General features: G+C 39.3%; 1 protein-coding gene across 4 annotated transcripts in view; it reads right to left on the reverse strand.

The window, feature by feature from the left end:
• The window catches only part of IWS1 (interacts with SUPT6H, CTD assembly factor 1), a 38,314-nt gene extending 19,058 nt beyond the window's left edge, over positions 1-19,256 (reverse strand). For all 4 annotated transcript variants that reach the window (XR_003906735.1, XM_029934765.1, XM_029934764.1 and 1 more), the window contains exons 1-3: positions 18,959-19,256; positions 16,896-17,011; positions 521-1,670 (exon numbers count right to left, since the gene is read on the reverse strand). Coding sequence is in view for 3 of the 4 variants with exons in the window: in XM_029934765.1 (XP_029790625.1) it covers positions 521-1,670; positions 16,896-17,011; positions 18,959-18,992 (1,300 nt within the window). In the remaining variant the exon portion in view is untranslated. The remainder of the gene's footprint in view (positions 1-520; positions 1,671-16,895; positions 17,012-18,958) is intronic.
• Between the last annotated feature and the right edge of the window lie 8,294 nt (positions 19,257-27,550).

Genomic DNA, 27,550 nt, shown 5'->3' on the forward strand with positions numbered 1-27,550 from the left:
TAAAAAGAATAAAAAATAAAAACTACTATGTATGAAAATAGAGGCCCAGCTAGCAAAGACTAGAGACATGGAGTCTCTAAATACAGTCCCTCACAAACTTCCTTGTATTTGGCAAGTATCTGACATTTTTAACAAGACAGGTACCCATGGGAGCTCAGTCACTATCTAGACGGGATCTAGCGAACTGTCAGACCGCAGCTAAGTCTGGATACAGCTGAGTTTTCACATAAACAGATTTCTTTGAAATATCATTCTTCCCCCACGGAAAAGTGTCTCTCATGTTCCCATTGAAACTCCATTAGTTTGAACCAGTCAGACCTTAACCAATGCTCCTAAAACAACTCAAAGCCAATTTAATACTAAAATTGGCCAAGCAAAACTAGTGTCCTAGCTGTATTTTAGAATATCAAGTGGAATGAGACAATGTCTAACATTTCAGAAACACACAGTGCTTCTGCTTCTGTTACAAGCTCAGACAGTAATTAAAAATATGCATGAACAGTTCAAAATAATTCCTTACATGCTTTCTCTTCATCTTCACTATCAGAAAGCACAGCAGCTTTTCGCTTTGCTACTTTCTCCTCCTCCCCCACTTTTTCTTCATCTTCATCACTGTCAATTTTTGGCCTCTTGGGTTCTTCCTCCTCACTGTCAGAACTCTGGATCCTTTTCCTGTCTATATGGCTATCTGAATGAAAGGAGTCCTTCTGCGTCTCTGTATCCTCTCCCTTATTCTCCCCATCGCTGTCCTCATCTGACTCTGGCTTCTGTTTGTGCCTGGAGGCATCCTCCGTGTCGGAATCACTGGCAGGTCCCTTCTGAGGCTCCTCACTCTCAGAGTCACTGACTCGGGGCTTGGGAAGTTCCTCGTTTTCTGAATCACTAGCCTGGTTCCTTGGAGGGTCCTCACTTTCTGAATCACTAATCCGAGGTTTGGGAAGCTCCTCATTTTCAGAGTCACTGGCTTGGTGCCGTGGGGGTCCCTCACTTTCTGAGTCACTGATACGGGGTTTGGGAAGCTCCTCATTTTCAGAGTCGCTGGCCTGGTGCCGTGGGGGTCCCTCACTTTCTGAGTCACTGATACGGGGTTTGGGCAGCTCCTCATTTTCAGAGTCGCTGGCCTGAGTCCTCTGCGGCTCCTCACTTTCCGAGTCACTGACCCGAGGCTTAGGAAGCTCCTCACTTTCAGAATCACTAACTCTCGGCTTGGGAAGCTCCTCATTTTCGGAATCACTGGCTTGGTGCTGTGGGGGCTCCTCACTCTCGGAGTCACTGATTTGCGGTTTTAGAGCATCCTCTGTTTCAGAGTCACTAGCAGGACTTTTGGGGAGCTCTTCCATCTCGGAATCACTGGCAGAATGCTTTCTAACGTCTTCATTTTCTGAATCGCTTGCATGCCCATTAAGAAGCTCCTCATTTTCAGAGTCACTGGCAGGTAATTTCCTGGTCTCCTCAATCTCAGAGTCGCTCCCATGCTGATTTGTGTCCTCATTTTCAGAATCACTAGCAGGAGGCTCTGCATGCTCTTCAGATTCAGAGTCACTGTCCTTCTGCCTTTGAAGTTCCTCACTTTCAGAGTCACTGGCATTAAGATTTGAGGGGTCGTCATTCTCAGAATCCGTCACATGATGTCTTTTGTTGAGGCCATCCTCTTGATCACTAGGTTCATTCTAAAAAATCAAGAGCGAAAAAATTAGGAAAGTGCAAAACAAAATGTTTAGTAGTGAAATATTAAAACTCCTCAACGTTTTTTAAAATAGAGGAATATGCACACTTGCAAAAAAAAATTCTTGGGGCGCCTTGGTGGCTCAGTTGGTTAAGTGTCCAGCTTCAGCTCATGTCATGATTTCGTGGTCCGTGAGTTCGAGCCCCGCATCGGGTTTTGTGCTGACAGCTCAGAGCCTGGAGCCTGCTTCAGATTCTGTTGTCTCCCTCTCTCTCTGCCCCTCCCCTGCTCATTTGCTCGCTCGCTCTCTCTCTCTCTCTCTCTCTCAAAAATAAACATTAAAAAAAAATTGTTGTTCCATACCTATAAGAAACACCCTACTTTAAAGAAGGTCATCTACCTGTGAAATGGCTAACATGGTTTAGATTCCAAAATGGGAAAAGATAACCAGTTTTCAGCGAACAAATATGTAAAGCATGCCACCAGATTACTGTACAGGAGACTTATATAGATCTTGAAGAGCTAGACTACAAAAAAACCCCAAAAAAGCCCTTTTCATATAATTCTAGCTCCTAAATATATTTTTCACAGAAAGACAAGCAAACATGTACCCAAGTTCTTTTTATTTTTTTATTTTTTTTTAAATGTTTTATTTATTTTTGATACAGAGAGAGACAGCATGAGAGGGGGAGGGGCAGAGAGAGAAGGACACAGAACCAGAAGCAGGCTCCAGGCCCTGAGCTAGCTGTCAGCACAGAGACTGATGCGGGGCTTGAACCCACGAACGTGAGATCTGACCTGAGCCAAAGTCGGAGGCTTAACCGACTGAGCCACCCAGGCGCCCCCCCCCAACTTCTTTTTAAAAGAAACATACTTCGGTTGTATAAAGTTAAAATTATTTTAAGGAAAAGAACTATGAAACTTTAAAGGGCCAAATGATATGCAGGGCACATTCTCCCAGATGAATCTAAACAAACAAGGAGAGAGGCAGTTTACACAGACTCAGCACCTAAGAAGAGCCCAACTCCGAGGCAGCTCTCTCTCTCCTGCTAGTTCATTTACTCCTCACAATAGTACTCTTCTCAATAACCAAACTGAGGCTTGGAGCAGTCTGGGCCATACACCTAGTAATCCAGGTACAAAAGTCTAAGTTTTAGGCAAAACGTGACCTAACTATAGTAACATAATGTTAAGTGAACTAATCTGAGAACAAAGAGTATGAACTTGATATACATTTATTAGAGCTACGTTTTTTCAAATGCAGAGAACAATATATAAAATTACATATATACCAAAATACTAGTAACTGGGACCAGGGGAATTTTTTCCCATCTAGTATTTGAACTTTCAACAACATGATGATTAATATTCTGGTTTAAAAAGTAAAAGTATTTCTGTGACTTTTCCCCACTAAAAATGTTGGGAAATCTTTCTCTTTATATGATTGACATCTAAAATTTCCACAGATCAGTTTTCAAGGAGCAAAGACTTTTTAATAATGTTTATGCCCACCAGCACGTTATGAAATAATTCAGTGACACGATAAATGGCATGAAAAAGTCTTCATAAAACCCGTCCTTTAACCTGCCTCCCGCTCATTTAAAGTATGTTCTGTAAGACTACAAAACATTACACAACAAGCTTTGAAGCCAAAGTTTGCGGGGTTTTTTTCTGTCCATATTTTAGTGCCATCTTGACAGCACAGCGTTCCAAAGAAACAGTAACTGCTAAACATATATTCAAATAAAACATGTTCAGAAACCTTTCTAAAATCATAAACTTCTCAAATTTCCTACAGGCATTTTTCTTTAGCACTGGGCATTTGGCACAGCACTGGATTCCTTCTCAGCCATACATCCTATTATCCCACGAAAACTGGTGTTTATTTATTAAATATGACGTAAGGACAGGAAAAGTAAAAGTAACACAAACTCTTGTACTGCAGTTCAATACTCCACATATTGCTAAAAGTTTACTTGAAAAACTATCTTAATGGCCTTTAATTATGAAAATAATTTAGAGTGTAAGTCCTAAGAAGGCAGGCATTTTTGGCCTGTTTTCGTCACTGAGGTAACTTCAGAGCACAGAATGGATTCTGGTACATATACACCAACGGGAATACATCTGACCCTTGAACAACACGGGAGGGGAACATTAGCAGTGCTGACCCCCCCACACAGCTGAAAATTGTGTATAACTACTGACTTCCCAAAACTTAAGTACTAATTAGCCTTCTACTGACTGGAAGCTTTACTAATAACTTAAACTGTCAATTAACACGTATTTAGTATGTTATGTATTTTGTATACTATTTCTTACGATAAAGTAAGCTAGAGAAAAGTGCCATTAAAGAAAATCATAAGAGGACGCCTGGGTGGCTCAGTCGGTTAAGCATCTGACTCTTGATCTCAGTCAGTTTGGGTCTTGATCTCAAGGTCGTGAGTTCAAACCTCATGGTGGGCTCCACACTAGGCCCTCAGGTGGGCTCCACACTAGACATGAAGTCTACTTAGGAAAACAATACTAAAAATTTAAAAAGAAAGAAAGAAAGGAAAAAAGAAAATCATAAGGAAAAGAAAATACATGTAAACAACTGTATTTATTAAAAAACAAGACAAAACACAACACATATAGGGCCACCTGGGTGGCTCCGTTGGCTGAGCATCTGACTTTAGCTCAGGTCATGATCTCGTGGTCAGTGAGTCTGAGCCCCACACTGGGATCTGTGTTGATAGCTCAGAGCCTGAAGCCTGCCTGAGATTCTGTGACCCCCACTCGTGCCTCTGTCTCTCTCGAAAGTAAATAAACATTAAAAAAAATTTTTTTAAACACACATACATAAGTGGTTCCACACACTTTAAATCCAGGTTGTTCAAGGGCCCGACTATAATTTAAAGTGAGGAATAATTAACTATGTGCAAGGTGCTAGGAGTCAAGGATGAACATTTCTCAGTGCCTGATCCAAGAAGCTGTTTTCTAATGAGCCAGACAAATGTATTATAACATAAAGTAATATGCACAGTCATGAAGGTCTGCACATTTTGAAAGCCTACAGGAAAGGATCCATAGGAAACTGGGCTTTAAAAGGTACACAGACAACAGGTATTTGCAACTAGTTTGTGATGCCAGAGTTAAGCAGCTTAGAGAGCTTAGAAAAGGGAACCTGAGGACTTTTCTGCTAGAGCACAATCAATACCAGGACTCATTCTAACCATCCTAAATTTCTGTGTCTAGGATCTAAATTTTTTTTATTTAGTTTTGAGAGACAGAAGAGGTAGAGCAGAGTGGCAGAGAGAGAGGGAGACACAGAATCAAAAGTAGGGCAGAGAGACAGAGAGACAGAATCTGAATCAGGCTCCAGGGTCTGAGCTGTCAGCACAGAACCTGATGTGGGGCTTGAACTCATGTACCATAAGACCATGACCTGAGCCAAAGTCGGACACCCAACTGACTGAACCACCCAGGCAGCACCCTGGGATCTAAATTTTAAACTCCCAGAACAGATGATCCAACAGGCCACAGCAATATCAGATGCTGTGTCTCAGTGTTCACCGGGTTATAGCTGCAGCAGGGACACAGTATTGGGAGCCAATGCAAGAGAGGGAAGAGAAACCATGAACTGGACAGTCATCCTCAAACCCATCTGGATTTCTGGACACATGGTGTATACATTTTAAAACAATCAACCACGATAAGGACATTACATATATTAAAGATTGTGAAACATGAATTCTCATCAATTTCTGAGGAGTTTCATAAAAACTGGGTGTCTATTCACTATGTTTAACATGGTGATGACAAAAAGGTGAAAACTTACTACAGTAACAAAGTGCTAGTCAGACTCAAGTTAGAGAATTCACTTAAGCAATGACATCACAGGATTTACGAAAATAATACATTAGTAATTATATAATTATGCTTAAAAGTTATCAAAATAATATTCAAAAATTTTAGACTGGTCTCAACAATTAAGTTTAAGTTGTAAACTTAAAATATCCAAAATACAGTTCTTTGAAGTCAGGTATGAGTGTAACAAATCAATAGCAGAAACTGCCATTTAAATGCCACGTTCTTAATCTTTTTAAAAATTCCCTGATTGTTAACTGTGAGAGAAACTGACCACTCTGAGGTTTCTCAGAAGCTTTAGAAATGTCTATAATACCTCTTACCTCCCTCTTACGATCGTTCACACTGTAGATCCCAATGACTACTGGTTACCCGTAATTAATGATGTGGTTGTTTGTCTCAGTATACAGTCACCACACTCCTTATGGACTAAGTACTCCACAGTACTCCAATACAGAGATGGTTAACACATTTTAAAATTACAAAGTAAATAATAAAACTGCCATAAAGCAAATATCGATTTATATATTTCAAAGTATATAAATGTTAAATAGAAATCTTTGTAAAGAACCAAACTGACGATACTTGTTTCTTCTTATCTATTACAAGAGTCAAACTCAACTGTTGAACATGCCACTAACCTACTAATATAAAGTGGTAAAACATTCACCAAATCACACAGTAAAATATTATGAGGAAATTTCTACAGGAGATTTTCAAAACCATGTTTCACTGGACCTTAGTTCCAGAAGATGAATTTGAAATCACCATCTTGGAGTCTGTCAATACATATCATCTTCATTAGTATATGAAAAAAACTAGGAAATCCAGCAACAAAATTACACCATGCTGTTGACCCAGTGTAGCTCCTGGTGTGCTGCAAAGCTCTGACTTTGAGAAACTCTGATTTACAGCCAGCATTATAGTAAAATGACACTACACATCAGTGTCATTTGTCTGTCAAAAGCTGGTTGACCTTAGAATCAGATAATCGAAAACAAAAGCACTCCTCATGAGAAAAAGCAAATTGTACGCAAAGCTTAAAAGTTCATAATGATGAAGCAACCTCCTGCTCCTGCCTACCTCTCCAGGCTCATTTCTGCCCTCTCTCCAGCTCAACCAACTGTACCAGCAGTTCCCAAACTTTAGTGTATGTGACAATCATTTGGGAGCTTTGGTGAAAAACATAGATTTCTGTGCTTCTCACCTTCAGATATTAATCCAGTAAGTCTGAAGAACCTGCATTTTGACATCTAATCCCTGTGATTCTATTTTCCCCCCACCCTGTCCTTATCATACCTCAAAACCAGGCAAAAATAGCCTCTTCTTGAAGCCTCTCTAGATAGAACTGTGTGCGCAATGTAACCTAACAGTTAAGATCACGGACTCTAGATCAGAAAGATCTGGGGTCCAAACCCTAGTTCGGTCATTTTCTACGGTCCTCTAGGAAAATTTTCTTAACTTCTCAAAGCCTCAGAGTTCTCAATCTGATGGAGTTAAGGACAGTATCTATACTAAGAGAGCTGTTTTAAGGATCAAAAGTATGAAAAGTAGTTAGCACAGTATCTCTAAATAGTAAATGCTATTAGCCATTCATATCAAAACACCTTATTATTAATTACAAAACATCTACCCTTCAAGGCTCAGCTCAAACACATCATCTGAAATGAGCCATTCCTCCCTTCATACCCCCATAGCATCTTCTACCTTTACCTCGATGAAAGGTGATGTTTACACAATTATCTTTATAACACACTGACCTTAAGAACACAGACCATTTTTTAAAAATGTATCTTTTACCTTCAGTATACATAAGACACTAAAATTCACCAAAATGAAACAAACCCCATAAGATCATGCTTAACAGAAAAGAACCAACACAAAATAATGTTTTTCTCCTTAGTTTGGTAGACGAGCCTAACACAAAGAAAGGAAAGTGTAGATGGAATCTTAAGAACTGGTAAGAAATAGGGTAAATAAGGACGGCAATGGCCAAAAAGTATCTTCTAGCGCTGCTCTGATGTACTCCCTATAAGAATGCTTTTCCGGGGCACCTGGGTGGCTCAGTCGGCTAAGCCTCTGACTTCGGCTCAGGTCAGATCTCACGTTTGTGGGTTCAAGCCCCGCGTCAGGCTCTGTGCTGACAGCTAGCTCAGAGCCTGGAGCCTGCTTCCGGTTCTGTGTCTCCTCCTCTGTCTGCCCCTCCCCCTCTGATGCTCTGTCTCTCCCTGTATCAAAAAATAAAACATTAAAAAAAAAAAGATAGAAAGAATGCTTTTCCTATATTGACACAACTTCTCTGTGGAAGAATCTAAACAATAGCACAGTGCCATCTTTACTCAATTCAAAGTGAGACTGGGCTAATGGGGTTGTCCCCCAACTTCAACAGTAGATGGATATGGGCCCAATATGGTTTGCCTACAGTTAGAAAGCAATGAGAAGCTAGGCTCCATTTCCAAAATTCTTCAATAGTCCCACATACTACTGTTGTGTGTGAGACCCTCTTCTACCTTTCTACACAGATGGAATCTGTAGGTTTCTGGATAATACACATTTTCCTCAATGTATTTAACATGGAACAGAAACCAGCTGACTACAAGCCACAAAGCTAATTTCATGTTGTCCAAGAGAATATTCAAGTAAAACAACAAAAATTAGAACTGACAACTAGTTATAGCTAGGTCATATTTGTACTCAAAATTCTTTATTAAAAAATTATGATTTTGGTGTTAACTGTTCAAAAGGGGTTTTGTTTCTTTTTTTAACTTTCCCCTTTTTGCTATCTGCTGGAGCACAAAAGGTGGGTGAAGATTCTGAGTTTTCAAAGTGCTCTACAAAGAACAGGAGTGCCTGGGTGGCTCAGTTGGTTAAGCATTTGACTTCAGCTTAGGTCATGATCTCACAGTTTGTGGGTTTGAGCCCCATGTCAGGCTCCATGCTGACAGCTCAGAGACTGGAGCCTGCTTCAGATTCTGTGTCTTCCTCTCTCTCCCCTGCTCGCTCGCTCTCTCTCTCAAAATAAATAGACATTTTAAAAAATGTTCAAAGAACAAATATACTTGATGAAAATCCCACTGATGTTTATATCACTTTTAGGGACCTAATAAAAAAATGTAAGTCATAATTGAATTGTATCAAACACTTAAAGAAGAATACATACCAATCTGTCTCAAACTCTTCTAAAAAAGGGAGAAGAGGAGGTTGAGGCAACACTTCCAAACTATTCTATGAGGCGAGCATTACCCTGATGCCAAAACCAGACAAAGATACGAAAAGAAAAGAAAATTACTGGTCCATATTCCTGATGAACACAAGTGCAAAGATCCTAACAAAACATTAGTAAACCAAATTCAACAGTATGCCGTCACCAAACGGTATTTATTCCAGCAATGCAAGGAATCAATCAACACACTACACCACATTAACAAAATGAAGGCTAAAAATCGTATGTCCATCTCAGTAGATGCCGAAAAATTACTTGACAAAATCCAACATCCACTTATAAAAACTCTCAACAAATTGGTAAAGAGAGAATGTATCAGTATAATAAAGGCTATATATGACAGGCCCACAGATGACATCCATACTCAATGAGAAAAGCTGAAAGCATTTCTTCTAAGATCAGGAATAAGACAAAGATACCCTTTCTCAACACTTTTATTCCACATAGTGGTGGGAGTCCTAGCCACAGTAATTAAGCAAGAAAAAGAAATTAAAGGCATCCAAGTCAGAAAGGAAGAAGCAAAACTGTCACAGAATATCACCAAAGAACTGTTAGAACTAATCAACAAATTTAGTAAGCTGCAGGATACAAAATCAATGTACAAAGTCTGTTGCATGTCTGGACACTAACAACAAAACCTCAAAAGGAGGAAAAAAGGATATCTCATTAATATGTCAGAATGAATAAAATAACTAGGAATAAATTTAACCTAAGACATGAAAGATCCATACACTGAGTACCATTAGACACTGATGAAAGAAACTGAAGACAAAAATAAATGGAAAGATACTTTGTGCTCATGAATTTGAAAATTAAGTGTTAAAATGTACATAGTACCCAAAGCAATCTACAGACTTAATGCAACCTGTCAAAATTACACTGGCATTTTCCACAAAAATAGAAAAAAATCCTAAAATGTATATGGAACAACAAAAGAACAGCCAAAGTCAAAAAAATCTTGAGAAAAAACAAAGCTGGAGGTGTCACCCGCCCTGACGTCAATCTGTATTACAAAGCTACAATAATCCAAACAGTATGGTTTTGGCATAAAAATAGATACACAGATCAGCAGAACAGAGAGCCCAGCAATAAATTCACAAATACATCATCAATTAATTTATGATAGACACCAAAAATAAAAAAATAAAGGGCAGTCTCTTTAATTAATGGTGCTAGAAAGGGCTCCAGGGTGGCTCAGTTGGTTAAGTGTCCAGCTCCTTATCTCGGCTCAAGGTCATGCACGATCTCATGGTTTGGTTCATGAGATCGAGCCCTACATCAGGCTCTGTGTGACAGTACAGAGCCTGTTTGGTATTTTCTCTCTCCCTCTCTCTGCCCTTCCCCATTTGCACACACTTCCCCTCCCCCCAAAATAAACACTTCTTAAAAAATTAAAATAAATGGTGCTGGGAAAACTGAACATCCACATGTAAAAGAATAAAAATGGACCCCTATTCTTACATCTTACATAAATTTCTATTTAAAATGGATTGAAGACTTAAATTTAAGATTGGACACCATAAGGGTACCTGGGTGGCTCAGTTGGTTGGGCCTCCGACTTCGGCTCAGGTCATGATCTCACAGTCTGTGGGTTTGAGCCCCATGTTGGGCTCTGTGCTGACAACTCAGAGCCTGGAGCCTGCTTCAGATTCTGTGTGTCCCCCTCTCTATGCTCCTCCCCCTCTCGTACTCTGTTTCTCAGAAATAAACATTAAAAGAAAAAAAATAAGCCTACCATATGATTCAGCAACCCCACCTCTGGGCATATATCCAAAGGACATGAAAGAGGATACTGAAGAGATATCTGAACTCCCACATTTACTGCTGCATTATTCCCTAAAGCCAAAATATGGAAACAAGTTAAGTGTCCATTACCAGATGAATGGATACCGGAGCACCTGGGTGGCTTAGCTGGTTAAGCATCCTGATTCTTGATTTTCGCTCAGGTCTTGATCTCACAGTTGTTGAGACTGAGCCCTGCACTGAGCTCTGCACTAGGTGTGGAGCCTGCTTAATATTCTCTCTTCCTTACCTTCTGCCCTCCCCCATTATTTCTGGCTCTCAAACAAACAAGCAAACAGATGAAAGAATAAAGCAAATGTGGGATATACACAATGGGATATTCAGCCACAAGAAAAAAGGAAAAACTGCCTTTGTGACAACATAGGTGGCCCCTGAAGGTGTTATGCTAAGTGAAATAAGTTAGAGAAAGACAATCACTGCATGGTATTACTTGTATGTGGAATCTTAAAAAAAAAAAAAAGTCATACTCAGAAACAGTAGCAAATTGGAAACAGTAGTAAAACAGTTGTCAAAGGTTCAAGGAACAAGTGAACAGGGGAGATAAAAGGATACAAACTTTCAGCTATAAAATGAGTAAGATCTGGTGATCTAATATACATGTTGACTGTAACTGAGGACACTGTATTGTTTAACTGAAATCTATTGTAGAACTTAAATGTACTCACCAAAATAAAGATAAATATGTGAATGACAAATGTGTTAAACTGGATTTTAAAAAAGATCCAACTATGTTGTCTACAGGAGACACACTGTAGAATCAAAGACAGACCATGCATTCTTCTCAAGTGCACACGAAACATTCTCCAGGACAAACCATATACCAGGCCACAAAACAAACCTCAATGACTTTAAAAAGATATATATTATCATACAAAGTATAATCTTATGCCATAATGCAATCAATTAGAGTAAGAAAAATGGTAGCAATCTGAATATGAAATCAATAAAACAATTCCACTTGCTAAGAATTAAAGAGAATAACACACTTAGGAATAAATTTTAAAAAGAAATTCAACATCTGTACACTGAAAATTACAATGCGTTGTCAAAAGAAACTGAAAGAAATTTAAACAAACCCTATATTCATGGATCAGCAGACTTCACGTTTGTCAAGATAACAACACAACCCAAACCCATCAACTCAGTGCAATCCCTAATAGGACCCCAGCTAATTTCCCTGCAGAAATTGACAAGCTGATTCTACAATACCTATGTAATTGCAAGGGACCCAGAAGAGATAAAGAGATAAAAGAACAAAGTAGTACTCACACTCCTTGATTTCAAAACTTACTCAAGGTACTATGGTGTTGGTATAGTTACAGATATGAACTGGAGATCCAGAAATAAATCTCTATATCTATGAGCAACTGATTTTTTTTTATGTTTATTTTTGAGAGAGTGAGTGAAAGAGAGAGAGAGCGCTTGGGTGGAGATGGGGCGGAGAGGAAGGGGGACAGAAAATTGCCAGCAGGCAGCAGGCTCCGAGCTGTCAGCTCAGAGCCCCATGTCGGGCTTGAACTCACGAGCCATGAGATCATGACCTGAGCCTAAGTGGGACGCTTAACCAACTGAGCCACCTATAGCCAGCTGATTTTTGACCAGGGTGCCAAGACCATTCAATGAGGCAAGAACATTCTGTTCAACAAATAGTGCTGAGACAACTAGATACCCACCTGCAAAAGAATGGAACCTGACCCTTACCTCACAGAATATATAAAAATTAACTCAAAATCAACCAAAGATCTAAATGTAAGAGCTAAAGCTATAAAACTCTTAAAACATAGGGATAAATCTTCATGACCTTGGATTTGGCAAAGAATGCTTAGACACGCCACTAAAAATACAAGTCATACAAGGGGAAAAAACATGAAGTGAATTTCATTAAAATTAGAAACTTTGTGCGTGAAAGCATACTAAAGTGAAAAGATAACTCATGTAATGGGAGAAAATATGTGCAAATCAGTCACCTAATAAGGGATTCATATTCATACTACCTAAAGAACTCTTACAACTCAGTAACAAGAAAAATTGTCCAATTAAAACAATGAATGAGGGATGTGAATGGACATTTCTCCAAGGAGATACACAAACGGTCATACCCACATAAAGACACTGAACGGCATTACTCTTCAGGGAAATGCAAATTAAAACCACAATGAAATAATACTGCATACCCATTAAGATGTCTATTCCCAAGGAGTCAGGTAATAACAAGAGTTGGTAAGGATACAGAGAAATCGGAACCTTCATACACTACTGGTGGGAATGTAAAATGGCGCAGCCAATATGGAAAATAGTTTGAGGGGTTCTTCAATTCAGAATAAAATTACCATATGACCCAGTAATTCCACTCCTAGAAATATACCCAAGAGACATATGTCCACACAAAAACGTCGACATAAATATTTACAGAAGCACTTTACATCTAATAGCTAAAGGGTAAAAACATAAATGTCCATCAATTGACAAATGGATAAACAAATGTGGTTTACCTATATAATGAAATATTATCACAAAAATAAGTATCAATACATGTTACTATATATATATATATATATATATGGATATGCTATATACATATATCCAACCTATATGATTTACAAAAGATAAATCTTGAAAATATTATGTTTAGTGAAAGAACCAATCATAAAAGACTGCATATATTTTCATTCATATGATATGTCTAGAACAGGGAAGAATGGGGCTGGGGAGTGATAAGCAGATAACAGCTATAAGGTTTCATCTTGAAGTATATAAAAATATTCCAAAATTGACTATGATGATGGATGCACTACTACTAAAGACCCTTGAACTGCATATTCTGAATGGATAAACTGTATGGTATGTAAATTTATCTTGATAAAGTGTTTATAAAAAAAAAGACAAGTGATAGTTTTCAAGATCAGAGGATGTAGAAATAACCATAATGAATAGAATACCAAGATTAAAATAGGTTATTACTAATTTTTCCTTTTTTTTTTAAATTATGTTTGTTTGGGTTTTTTTTGAGAGTTGGAGAGCGAGAGAGCAAGCAGAGGAGGGTCAGAGAGAGAGGGAGATACAGAATCTGAAGCAAGCTCCAGGCTCTGAGCTAGCTGTCAGCACAGAGCACGACATGAGGCTTGAACCCACGAACTGTGAGATCATGACCTGAGCCGAAGCTGGACGCTTAACCAACTGAACCACCATTCAGGAGCCCTGATTTTTCCTTTTGTCTCAGGATCCGATATGGACCAGCAAAGCACTATTACTGACCTTGACTTTGTTATTTTGTTTAACATATTTTTTCGTTAATTTTAAGTTTAACATTTTTTGTTTTTTTCAAAACTTTTCTTACAGATCTAAATAAACACATGCAAAGTGAATACTGTAAGTGAAAGGAATTTTTTCAGAAACTAGCCTAAACTCTAAAATGCAAATGGGAAAAACCTTTTTCTCAGTATCATTACTAGAGAACCATATTTTGAGTACCCTCTTGTGGTAGGGCAAAATAATACCTCTCCAAAGACGTCTACATCCTAATCCCCAGAAGCCATGTTACCCTACGTGCACAAGCCACCTGAGATAGGGAGCTTATCCTGCATTATTTGAGTTGGACCAACATAATTACAAGGGTCCTTATAAGAAGGAGGCAGGAGCGTCAGACTAAGAGATGGAGATGTGATGGCAAAGGTCAGAGAGAGAGAGAGATATGAAGACGCTATGGTGCTGGCTTTGACAATGAAGGAACCACAAGCCAAAATGCAAGTGATCTACAGAGCTGGAGAAGGCTAGGAAATAGATTCTCCCTTAGACAATGAACATGGCCCTGGTGATATCTTGAGTTTAACCTGGTGAGACTCATTTTAGATTTCTGATCTCCAGAACTATAAAAGAATAAATCTCTTTTAAGTCACTAAATTTGGGTCAAATTGTTATGGTATCAATAAGAAACCAATACATATCTTTTAGGTTTTGGGCCTATCATCTACACTATTCCATTTAATATAACCATACTCTTTTAGCATCCCATTACCTTCTAGAAAACATTTTTCATGTGAAAACAATCCAAAGTTTCTCTTGAGAAACCATCTTAAACATCCAAAAGAGCATTCATGCAGAGCTCAAAACTTAATAAGGTAAAACTGATACTCTCAAACTACACTCTAGTAGTTTAAAAAATCAGGATAAACCCCCTGGAATGGATTATCTATGAAAAGTACAAAAATATGTTCATAGCAAACTTAATACCTAATCACTCGAAAGGTCAACAATTAGGAAAGCATTGAACAATTAATGGTGCATCCATTTTATGAAATATTATGTAAGCCTTAAATTTATGCTTAAACTTTTTAATGACACAAGGAAATTATTAGGTATAATCTTAAGTGAATAGATAAAAAATATGATATAGATTATAAAATCTCAACTTAAAATGTACAGATACATTGTATAAGAAAGTAAAAATGCTAAACAAATAATACAAAAAACTAAATCATTTCCGTGATAGTATGCTGACTTTACTTTTCTTCTTTAAGCTTTAATACAGTTAACAAATTTTTGACATGTACCTTTATTAAGTAGTTGAAGATACTTGAAGGTAGGCCTAAATTACACGATTATAACTAAAGCATGAGGCATGAGCCAATATCTGCATGCTAGTTTCCAAAGTGGAAACCTTAATGAGATGCTATACACTAAATAAACTGTGATAATATTTACCTTATCAAGTAATTTCTACCTATCAACTAATATATTATTAGAATTTAGTCTAAATACTTAGGAGCGTACAAAAAACTGAGAGGCATCATAACTACTCAAATAACTAAATATAACTAAAGGAGAAGCCTTCCTCCCAGTCCACTTAGCGTCGTGTGTCCCCTAGTAACCCCCCTCTGGCTCCTTGGTGTTCCTTGAAGACATCAAGCACATTAGACCCTTGGGGTCTTTGCCTGGAATTGTGTGTGTGTGTGTGTGTGTGTGTGTGTGTGTGTGTGTGTGTGTGTGTTCATTCCTCTACACAGCCATGTGGCTATTTCTGTACCTCCCTCCACATCTAGATTTGAAAGTCACTTTCTTAATAAGGCTTAAATGTACCTCCTTGGTTAAGAACAAAACCTGCCCTCCATTCTGGCACCCTTCACTCTATTCTACCTTTCTTCTTTCTCCACAGCACTTACCATCTCTTAACAAACTACACATCTTTAAAAAATGAATACTGTTTATAAAGTTTTTGTTTTGAAAGACAAGGAGAACTCGTGCACACACAAGAGGAGGGGCAGAGAGGGAGAGAATCCCAAGCAGGCCCCACGCTGTCAGCATGGAGCCTGACATGGGGCTCAATCCCACAAACCATGAGATCATGACCTGAGCCAAAGTCAAGAATCAGACACTTAACCCATTGAGCTACCCCAAAATGAATACTACTTAATGTCTTTCTCCCCATACTAAAAAATAAATCCAAGAAGAGAAGCATTTTGGTGAAGTTGATACCTCATTTAGTCCCAGATAGGTCAAAAGTCTCTGACACGTAACAGGTGCTCAATAAATATTTGTTAGATATAGAAATACACTAATGACACATCAAAGGACAGAATCAATAATACAATCTCAAAACGGAACAATTTTCCGTTCCTATGCAATCAAGCAAAATATATGCCTATGAACTCCTTAAAAATTTTTTTGGTCATCTTTAACATTCCTGTTAGTTTCAGTTTGTGTTTAACAAAAACTTATAGTGAGCTTGTTTGTTATAAACTGTCCCAACTTCATTAACATTGTACACAGTACAGGCTGTATAACCAGGGAAGCAAATTAAATGGTTTTTAAAAATATTTATTAGGCCAAATGTGTTGAAACGCTATATACAAGATCCAATACTACTCTGTATTATTGTGCAAAAACAGCTCTTTAAATTACATTTGCTATCAAATGCATTATGTATGCTGGAAAAGTTCAGACTAAGAAAGCCAAATCCTGGTAAGAATTCTGATAGGTGATGAAAACTCCCATTAAGTTTCTATTTCAAATGGCATCTCTTCAGCTTGTAAACACTCATTGCCCCTCGAAGATATCATTTTGGGAATGGGGAGGCCTAGTCAGACACTAAAGGTCCTGGCTCATTTTCTGAATCAATACGCACATTTGAAAACCACCTAATATATGAGGAGGGACCCAATCAGAAATGATTTCCCTGTGATTTCCTAAGAAACCACACTATCCCTGTTGATCTTTAAAGCAATTCTCCATTCATTTAAAACCCTCCACTCCCAAGGTTTGAGGCCTATACCCTGAGACAGGGCACTGCGACTCCTAAATAAAACATGTCTCATGGAATGCAAGGGAAAAGCCTCCCCAAAGATGTTGTTTAGCCAATACCTCTGAATGACGTTCTACACTTCCAGTGTCTGATCCAGAGTGCTGCTCATTTACATCATCCTCAACGTCTGACCCTGAATCCCGTTCATCCTGTACTGGGGTAGCGCCACCATCATCTGCTTAAAAATAAAACAAAAACCCACTTCAGGTGTAAGATGGAAGACATCTACCACCCAAACGAACACATAATGAATCAGGAATAACTTAAGAGCAAAGGTTACCACCGATGAAGCATAACCAATGAGGCTAATGTTGAGAACAAGTGTAATGCTTAGATAAGTACCAATAATCAGAAAGTGTACTGTGACATAATGCGGCGAAAAATACGTCATAAAAGAAACGTGAAGCTTAAGAACCATCACGAAGGACCAAGTCAACAACCTCTAAATAACAGTGTGCTCTATTTCAATGTTATATTAAAAACTGAGTCTATTCTCTCCACAGCCCTTACTTACCACCTTCTAATGTACTACACAACTTACCAAGTTATTTTGTTTAAGGTGGGACTTTTCCTCACTTGAATGAAAGGGCCAAAAGAGCAAGGATTTTGGTTCACTGCTGAATCCCTGGAGCCCAGAACACTGCCTGGTACAGCACAGTAGATATTTGCTTATGAATGACACCAGGAACTCCCAGACAGAAACAGCATAAACTCTTTAACACAGTACTGTACTGTTACAAAATGGTAAAAATGAATTGCTACCTACCTTTGACCGATACTTTAAAAACAAAGTAAAACTGTACTGTGAGAAGGATTTAGGGCTGTTGGAGGATATGGGAAGACTTGGTTAGAAGCTTAATAAAAATAAACGAAAATTTAAAAATGAAAGTCAACTACAGGAAAACCAAAATGTTGTATAAGAATGAAATCACTACCATACTAATGAGCTACTCTACTTAGCTAAGGAGTAAGAATACTTATCCAGCCAAATTACAAACAATAATTTTGAAATGTAATGAATAAATTTATGCTACAACAGTGAGAGTATGGGGAAGAAGGAGGCACCTAAGAGGCTAAAATCCTGTCCTGGCCCAGTTAAGAAATCATTATGGAATGCCTTAAAACGATGCAACAAGAAAGAGCACAGGTTAGGAATATGGAGGTAAAGGTAAAAAAAAAATGAAAGTCAGGGAACTGGTTTTTTTTCCGAGTCTTCTAGCCCTTAATTCATACAAATGTACTACATGTCATTACTTATCTGAAAAATATTTTTTAAATAATTTAGCAATTTAGAATGAACCGAAAACCCCAGGCAAACATTTTAGGCAAAACAGCGGTGCGTGCCTGGAACTGCGTTTGTAGTCCTGTTACTTACTATTCGCTATCCATCATGCATATGGAATCGGAGTGAACTCAAAACAATAAAGACATTGAGATATTCAGGCACTCCTGACAGAGAACACCTAATGGAACTAGGATGCAAAGTGAAAGGAAACGTAAGGTTCTTCCCCACTAGATACTGCCTTACTCGTCTTTGTATCTCGGGTGTTTACTGAAGGGGATCAAACCTAAGTGAGGAGAAAGAGGAAAGATCTCAAGCGAAGGAAAGGCACAAAATCTCCAGTGCCAGAAGAACACGCCTTAACGCTGATACTTCAACTCAAACAAGGGTCTTGCGTTTTCTTTACTTGGAAACCGATGTCGCAAGCGACATTAAGCTTGCCCTAACTCAAGTGGAAAGTCTAGGAAAGATCCCACACCCCCCAATGAACCGCTCCCTTGAATTCTCCTCGCAAAACACTCGCAACTCCTGGGAAAAGAAAACCTTCCCTAGGATATACACACAGAAGCCGTTTATACATGAAAGTAGCTTCCCAGTTTCAGCAAAAACCTTTGCCGATTCAGAAGACAGCTCTCCGTCTAGAAGCCCCCTCTCCATGGTTCTACCGTGGGGGCCGCAGCCGACCGGAGGGCTCTTTAAGCGTCACTGTCCTCGGCTGGCCTCGTCGAGGGAGGCAACGTCTTCCGGGCCTGCCTCCCCGTCCCACGGGTGAGAGGCCAAGCCCAGCCGAATAACCAACCACTCCGCCCCCCAGCTCCGTCCCCCACGTCCCTGCCCCACCTGACTGGTCGCCGCTGTAATATTCCGAATCCATGGCAGGCGGGCTCTCGGCGGGGAGTGTCCGCGCCCCGCGCCGCCCCTGTCACCTCCTTCCTGGCGGTGTGACCCCCGATGGCGCGGCCCGGTGCTCAGAGGCTCCCGCTTGACTAGAGGGTTTCGAGGACAAGGACAGTAAAACCACAGCAGCGGCAGTCGCAAACACTTCGACCTAAAAGCCGCAGCACAAGAGGCCGTATCTGGCAGGCCTGCAGGCGTGTGGATCTACTTCCCAGAAGCACCTCTGGGACCAAAATGGCGTCTGCCCACGACCCTCAAGGGGATGCAGCGCGCAGGCGTCGTCCCCTGCCATCTGGCCAATGAGAAGACGCAACGGTAATGACCTACCCCGTGGCCGGAAAGGAGACTCCTGGGTAAATTGGCTGCAGTTAAGTACCTTCTTTTGGAGGAATAGGGTCTCTTCCCCGCGGAGATGTTAATGTTACTTTATTGGTTCTCTGTCCACGCGCCTTGGTTCAGGATCTTCTGAGTTACGCTTCTGGAAAATGAAGACCCGCTACAATTATATTTGCATCATACGGCCAATTACCTAGGGTTCCTGTCTTGCAACGAGGCGATTGATTCCCGCCTTTAATACGGGAAGGAAGTGGCGCGTTGCTCTCTGGGACTTGTAGTTCAAAGAGTAGGGAGCGGTGCTGCATTACTAACTGGAGTGATTGAAAGGGCCACCTTTCAAGGCATCTTTTTTCCTTATACTTTTAAACTAACGTCTTAATTTCCATCTTAAGAAGCCATTTGCTCAACAACAGGAAGTACAAGTTTTTGCTTCCATAAAGGTCCCTTGATAAAAGACATTGTTAAACTTTGGTGAACCGCGATGGTTAAGATTCCTGACCTATCAGTTACCTCGCAACGGCTGCCTATGACCTAGATAAAACTCACACTCCACTCTTTCTTGATCCTTTGTTCACCTTTGACAAGGCCAGGTAAAGACCTCGTCCGTTTTGTCTGACGCTACTCATAAGGTCCGACTCAGACCCCGCAACTTGTTGTTCTGTTTTATCACTGTTTCACTGAGATTGGAATTCTGCCCTCCCCCGCCCCGAAACTAGCTAGACAGAGAAAGAAGCACCCTTCTGTTCACCTGACCGAAGCTTCTGATTGCAAATCAATCTCAAGTATAAATCATCCCACTTTTCTTCCTATGAAAATCTAAGGCAGAAACAACCTGTGTAGACACTCCTTTTCATATCTGTAGTGCTCTGCCTATCACAATCTGAATAAAATCCATTTCCCTGTTTGGTTTTGCTTTAGACAAAGCAGAGAATGTTCTTGTCTTTTAATTAGAGAAAGGCCAGTATAGGTAAACAAAGATTCCCCAGAAGGTGTAGACCTGTAAACATTGGATCTTTTGTTAGCAAAGCATACATTTGGACTGGATTTCTAGGTATGTCTAGCTTGTTGTAAGGCCTCTTGTTGTGCCCTGGAAAGTCCATTTCCTATCTTGGGCTTGAGAGATATGGATTTTCTGAAGTCAGCTCTGCTATAAGTGCTCAAAGTACTCTTACTCAAGACACATTCCTGCTTTGATAATCCTTGAACCCTTCATTAGCCAAGAAGAGGATACTGGCTGAACCCAGTTCTAGGCTCCAGAAATGGACAAGGAAAGGGAAGGAAGAGAGAGGAGTAGTTCTCTCTAGAAATTCTTATTTTCTTGCAAGCATTCATTCCTTTCCCTATGTAATAGAAACAGCTTTGAAATCTAAGTCTGCCCCCTGCTGTGGGAATGACATTTTCTAGGGTGTTATGAGAATCAGAACAAGAAGTTAAGAGTACCTAGAACCAAAAGTATAAAATTAAAATATTAACTTTCCTTCATTTGACAGAGGATCCCCCAGAATCTAGTCTCTTTTTGGAAGAGAGCAGGTAAGAGTGGGTGAGATTGTACCTGTGTAAATAAAGCAAGATGAATAGGAAGTTTCAGTGGAAGGGAACCCAATGCAAATCCTGCCATAAAGGGCTTATAATTTCACTGTAGGTACAAGACCAACAGCTATGAAAGTGATTGGACTAAACAATGCAATTGCAAGAGGATAATTACTGAATTTTAACATAAAGATTCTAATTGCCCCAGTGGTTTGGAGTGAGACTGAAGCCAACTGAACATGCAGCAATGTGCTGAGACCCAGAAAACTGCAAAGAAGCATCAGATCTAGTTTTTGCACTAAGGAAGCCAACAGTGTAGTTAGTGAGACAGGACAAACCTTTTTAAGTAAATAAACAGAAGTTTAGTTAAAGCAGTGTGCTCGCCAATGTAAATACAGGTCCAGAAGAGTTTCCTAGAGCCTTTTCACCAAATGGCTGTCCTTTAAGACCCGCTTTAATACTGGAGAAACACAGATGCGCCTTTCTCAGTTTGGGCTGCCTTGCTATATAATGACTTGTGTTTCTCCAATCCCCATGTCCCACCCTAGCCCCAGCACATCTGGTCCATGCTGGTGGTGATGGAGATGCACCCAAAGGGGAGGCTGTTTCTCCCACAAAAGATACTAGGGACAGAGAAGAGATGAAGGGAGGAAGGGCTTACAGCAGTCCACCCTTTCCCTTGATGGATAACCTGGAGACACTAAGTGGATGCAAGATTTATTTGGTCAGCCTTTCGAGACAACTGTAACTTGCCAAACATTTCTGGAAGTGAGAGGTTACACCATATATGAAACAGCTTGGCACTGGCAAGGCTGCAACCTGGGGCTCAGAGATCTGGGTTCTGGGCCAAGCTCTGGGGTTACTCTGCTTGCTGAGCTGGGACAAGCTACCAGTCCCCTGTGAGTCTCGGTTTCTTCATATGTCAGATGAGAGAGTTGAATCAGAAGATTTCAAGGCCCCTTAGTTTTATCATTCTATGTCAGAGAAGCCAGGTCTCCATGTCTGACCGTCCTTCTTGCACTTTAGCCACTAGGGGCCCTGCTAGTGCAAAAACAAATGGAACAAGTACATCCTAAGCCTTCACACCTGGCCCTGTGTTCCTTCTCTCACGACCCAGCCTCACAGCTCACTGGGACACACCTAAGGTTTTTCCCACCCTGTTGTTTGTAATACTTGAAAGCCCATTAATAGTGGATAATGAATCACTAAACATCAGTATCATGGCTTACCACATGGCCACTAATATAATTGAAGTGAATCTTTAGCTCTCACATGGATCTCTACATTATATTAAGTGAAAAAATATTCATAAAATACTTTAAATGGTATAAACTTATTTATGTGAGCAACTTAAACAGCAAACAAAAACCCAACCTAATAATTCCTTAGTAAATATGAAGGGAAAAGGACTTTCCAAGAGATTGAAAAGCCAAAAGCCATAAGAAACTGAAGCATTTTATTATATTTAAAAAAATTTAAGTTTAATTTAATAAATTTAAATTTAATAAAGTTAAGTTTAATAAAAATTAAAATGTGTGCATGGCAAAACAACACACCATTAGCCCAATTAAAATATAAATGATTAGGAAAAGAAATTTTTTTCAACTCAGAGACCAAGGGCTAATCTCCCTAGAGAAGATTATAGAACAAATCAATAGAAAGACTAATAACTCAATAGAAAAATGGGTAAACAATGACAATTCACAGAAGGTTAGTGGCTCTAAGGTACTCTAAAATAAGATAGAAGCAAATTAAAATCATATTTTTTCACTTCTCAGATTGCAAAAATCTGATAACATTCTATTGGTGAGGCCATAGAGAAAGAGGCCCTTTCATAAGGTGCCATGGGAGTATATTTGTACAACCCTCTATAGAAAGCAGTTTGGAAATGGTCCTAAAAAATTACAAATGCATATGCTTCGGCAAAAGTATCCTACAAATATACTTACCCATGTACAAATTACATACCTACAAAATGATTCATTGCAGCACTACTTGCAAACTATTGGAAATAACCTAAATATCCAGAAAAGAGTGATCACAGAATTGTGATATATTTATACAATGGAATATTATGTAGCTATAACAAAAAAGGAGGAAACTCTCTTATGTACTGCTGTAAAAAATTCAGTGGAAAAAATGCAAAATGCAGAACAGTATGAGAGTATCCCATCTTTTGTGACAAGGGGAGGATAACATATTTGCTGTTGCTTGTCAGTATATTTTAAAAATTTGAAAACTGTAAAAGAAACCAAGTACCAGTTGTCTGTTGGGGGCTGGGAAAGAGGATGGGAAAGAGCTGTTACATTTTTTACAACACATAATGCTTAGTTTTGGTCCACATGATAACTTCTAATTGATTCTATTTAATTTTGTCATGTCATATCAAATTTACAGCCCACTAATAGGTTATAGCCCATAATCTGAAAGCTAGAAGTGCCAGCTTCACTTACCCATGGAGCGGAAGCTACTCAGGTCAATTTCCTGTTATTGGGCTTCATCTCAGGTCCCGATGATCCAAATAAAGATGTCTTAATGGACTCTCTCTTGTTTTTCTTGTATAGAAACCATACATGTATGCCCTTCCCTGAGCAAAGCCTCACTTCAACATTCAATTATGTGTGTGTGTGTGGCTGAAGAATTATTCAAGTTATAAAACAGTTCTTTGTTTTTGTTTTTAGTTTGGTTTGGGGTTTGGTTTGGGGTTTTTGTGGTGAGCTCCACATCACTGAAAGTGTGTAAGCAGAGACTGCAGTGGTCATAAAGGAACTCAGCTTTGGAACAATGGCTGGACCAAGGGACTTTATAGACTTTTTTTTTTTTTTACTATTTTTTAAAATTGTGGTAAAATACATATAACATAAAACTTGTTTTTTAAGCCATTTTTAAGTGCACAGTTTAGTGGTATTAATTACATTCACAATGTTATGCAACCATCACCCCTATCTATTTCCCGTTTTTTCATCACTCCAAACAGAAACTCTGTATCCAGTAAGCAATAATTCCCCATTTTCCCTTTCCCACAGGCTCTGGTAATTCCTAACCTTTCTTTCTCAGTGAATTTGGTCATTCTAGATATTCCATATAAGTATAATCATACAGTATTTTTCCTTTTGTATCTGGCTTAAAAAGGCTCCTCCGTGTTGTAGCATGTGTCAGGACTTCATTCTTTTTTATGGCTAACTAGTATTCCATTGTATGTCTATACCACATTTTTAAAAAATCCATTCTTCTGTTGGTGGGCACTTGAATAGTTTCCACCTTTTGGCTACTGAGAATAAAGCTGCTATGGATAACAAAGTTGCAGGAGACAAAAACAGAACACAAATATTTTATATGTACACAAGTCATGAAAAAGAAGAAAAGAAAATTAAGAACACAATCCATTTACAATAGCATCAAAAAGAACTAAGTACTTAGGAATAAATTTAACCAAAGACATGCAAGGCTTGGCATTTTTAACATTGCCAAAAGCAATTAAAGAGGATATAAATAAATTAAAAGATATCTAATTCTCATGGGTCAGAAGACTTAATGTTGTTAAGATGGTGACACTACCCAAAATTATCTACAGATTCCATGTGATCTCTATAAAATCTCAATGGCATTTTTATTTTGCAGTAAGGGGGAAACCCATCCAAAAATTCATATGAAATTTCAAGGAACTCCCAAAGAGTTAAAATCATCTTGAACAAGAACAAAATTGAAGAACATACACTTCCTAATTTCAAAATTTACTACAAAGCTAGATTATCAAAACAGTATAGCATTGGCATAAGAATAGATATATAGACCAATAGAATAGAATTAAGAGGGGCACCTGGGTGGCCCAGTCGGTTAAGCCTCCGACTTCAGCTCAGGTCAGATCTCACGTTTGTGGGTTCGAGCCCCACGTCAGGCTCTGTGCTGACAGCTAGCTCAGAGCCTGGAGCCTGCTTCCGGTTCTGTGTCTCCTTCTCTCTCTGCCCCTCCCCCTCTCATGCTATGTCTCTCTGTATCAAAAATAAATAAAAACTTTTAAAAAAGAATATAATTAAGAGTGCAGAGATAAACCTTCACATATATGGTCAGCTGATTTTTTAAAAAATTTTATGTTTATTTATTTTTGAGAGGGAGAGAAAGGGAGAAAGAGAGAGAATGAGCTGGGGAGGGGCAGAGAGAGAAAAAGGGAGATTCAGAATTCGAAGCAGGTTCCAAGCTCCTCACTGTCAGCACAGAGCCCAACATAGGGCTTGAACTCACAAACCGTGAGATCATGACCTGAGCAGAAGTTGGATGCTTAACCAACTGAGCTACAAAGGTGCTCCTATGGTCAACTGATTTTTCACAAGGGTGCCGAGACCATTCAATGAGAAAGAAAACACTCTAATAAATGGTGTTGGGAAAACTGGATATCCACATAGGAAAAAAATGAAGCTGGACCTTTATCTTACACCATATGCAAATATTAACTTAAAAAGGATCAGAGACCTAAATGTAAGAACTAGAGCCATTAGACTTTCAGAAAAATACCTAGAAGCAAATCTATATGACCTTGAATTTAGCGATAGTTTCTTGAATATAACACCAAAAGCAAAACAGAATTAAAAATAGATAAAGTGGACTTTCTTTAAACTAAAACTTTCTGTGCATCAAAGGATCACTATCAAGAGAGTGAAAGGACAACCCACAGAATGGAAGAACATTTTTGCAAACCACATGTCTGATAAGGGCTTAATATCCAGAATACATGAAGAAGTTCTACAACTCAGTAACAAGAGGACAGACACCTGATTTTAAATATGGGCAAAGGTCTTGAATACACATTTTTTCCAAAGCAGATATATGAGTAGCTAATAAGCACATGAAGAGATGCTCTCTCTCTTTAGTCCTTAACGAAATGCAAATCAAAACCACAATGGGATACACTTCACACCAACTGGAATACACATAACCAAAATAGTGGAAACTCACAAGTGCTGAGGATGCAGAGGAATTAAAATCATATAGTTGCTCATGGGAATGTAAAATTGTACAGCCCCTGTGAAAAAGTTTGGCTGTTCTTCAAAACGTTAAAGATAAGATTACCATGTGACCCAACTATTCCACTTCTTGGTATACAACCCAAAGAATTGAAAATAGGGGATCAGCTGGAGTCTGATTTTTAATACTTTTAATTTTGGAATAATTTTAGAATTACAGAAAAATTGCAAAGATAGTAAAGTTTCATATCAAGTGTCCTTGATATTAATATCTGACATTACCTGTTATCATCACATTTGTCAAAATCAAGAAACCAACACTGGCACATACTATTAACAACACCATGGACTTTATTTAGATTTCAACTGTCTTTCTACAAAAGTCTTTTTCCTGTCCCAGGACCCCTTCCAGTATACCACATTGCATTTAATTGTCATGTCTCCTTAGTCTCCTCTGGTCTGTGACAGTTTCTTGAATTTCCCTTGTCTTTCATGATCTTGACAGTTCTGAGGCATCCTGGTCAGATATTTGGTAAAACGTCCCTCAGTTTGGTTTACCTGGTGTTTTTCTCATGATTAGACTGGGGTTGTGGCTTTGGGCAAGAATACCAGAGAGGAAAGCATCCTTCTTATCACGGCCTAGGGGCGACTTATTACAAGTGATGCTAAACTTGGTCACTTTGTGGATGAGGAACAATTGGTCTGCTCAGGCTGCTGTGATGAATACCACACACTTGGCAGCTTAACCAACGAAGATTTGTTTCCTCACAGTCTTGGATCAAAGATCAATGTGGCCACAGAATTCTCTCCTTGGCTTCTAGATGGCCACCTTCTCCCTCTGTCTTCGCATGGTCTTTCCTTTGTGTATTTCTATGACCTCACCTTTTCTTGTAAGGACTTTGGTCAGATTGGATTAGGACCACCCTAATGACCTCATTTACCTTAATTACCTCTTTAAAGGCCATCCCTCCAAATACAGCACATTGTGAAGTTTGGGGAGGATAAAGCTTCCACATATGAGATCAGGGGGCACCCTTTCAGCCTGTAATACTTGGGGTTAAGGTGGTATCTTCTAAGTCTCTCTAATGTTAAGTTACTCTGTCTCTTTTTCCATTCTTTATTCTTTGGAAGCAAGTCACTAAGTCCAGCCCATAGGGGAAATATGTGGAATTCTTTTATTAGAAACAAACAAACAGATTGCCTGGCAAGTTCCTTCCATTTGTCCTGTGTCTATGCAAGCACCAAGGAATAGGGACTGTGGGATGCCCCCTGCACCCTAAGACCCAGAATGATTTGCTGCAGAGTAGAGCCTTAGTAAACACTCACCAAACAAGTGACTGGGTGACTTGAAGTGTGAGAGTTGCACAGCAGATCACCTTGAGATCCTTGCCTTTCTTTTGGCTCCAATAATCTATTTGAAGACAGTTCATATTCTGGGGTCTCGGTTTAACAGCAAATGTAAAGCTGGAAAGAGAATTATACGAAGTGTGGGAAGCTGCAAAGATTCAGCTGCTCGGCCATTTACTAACCGGTAATGTCACTCCCTGAGGGGAGTTGCAAAAATAGGCAGGGGAGCGCCACTCCCTGTCAGGAGAAGCCAGAAAAACAAAGATCAATCGCCTTCCAGCAGGGTGGTATCGGCCCTTCACGTGCTGTGCTAAAAACTTTAGTTTGTTTCCTTCTTTACCCTAGCTTGACCCTGTTTCCT

This window comes from Suricata suricatta, chromosome 3 (assembly GCF_006229205.1).
Source record: "Suricata suricatta isolate VVHF042 chromosome 3, meerkat_22Aug2017_6uvM2_HiC, whole genome shotgun sequence".
Lineage (NCBI taxonomy): Eukaryota > Metazoa > Chordata > Mammalia > Carnivora > Herpestidae > Suricata > Suricata suricatta.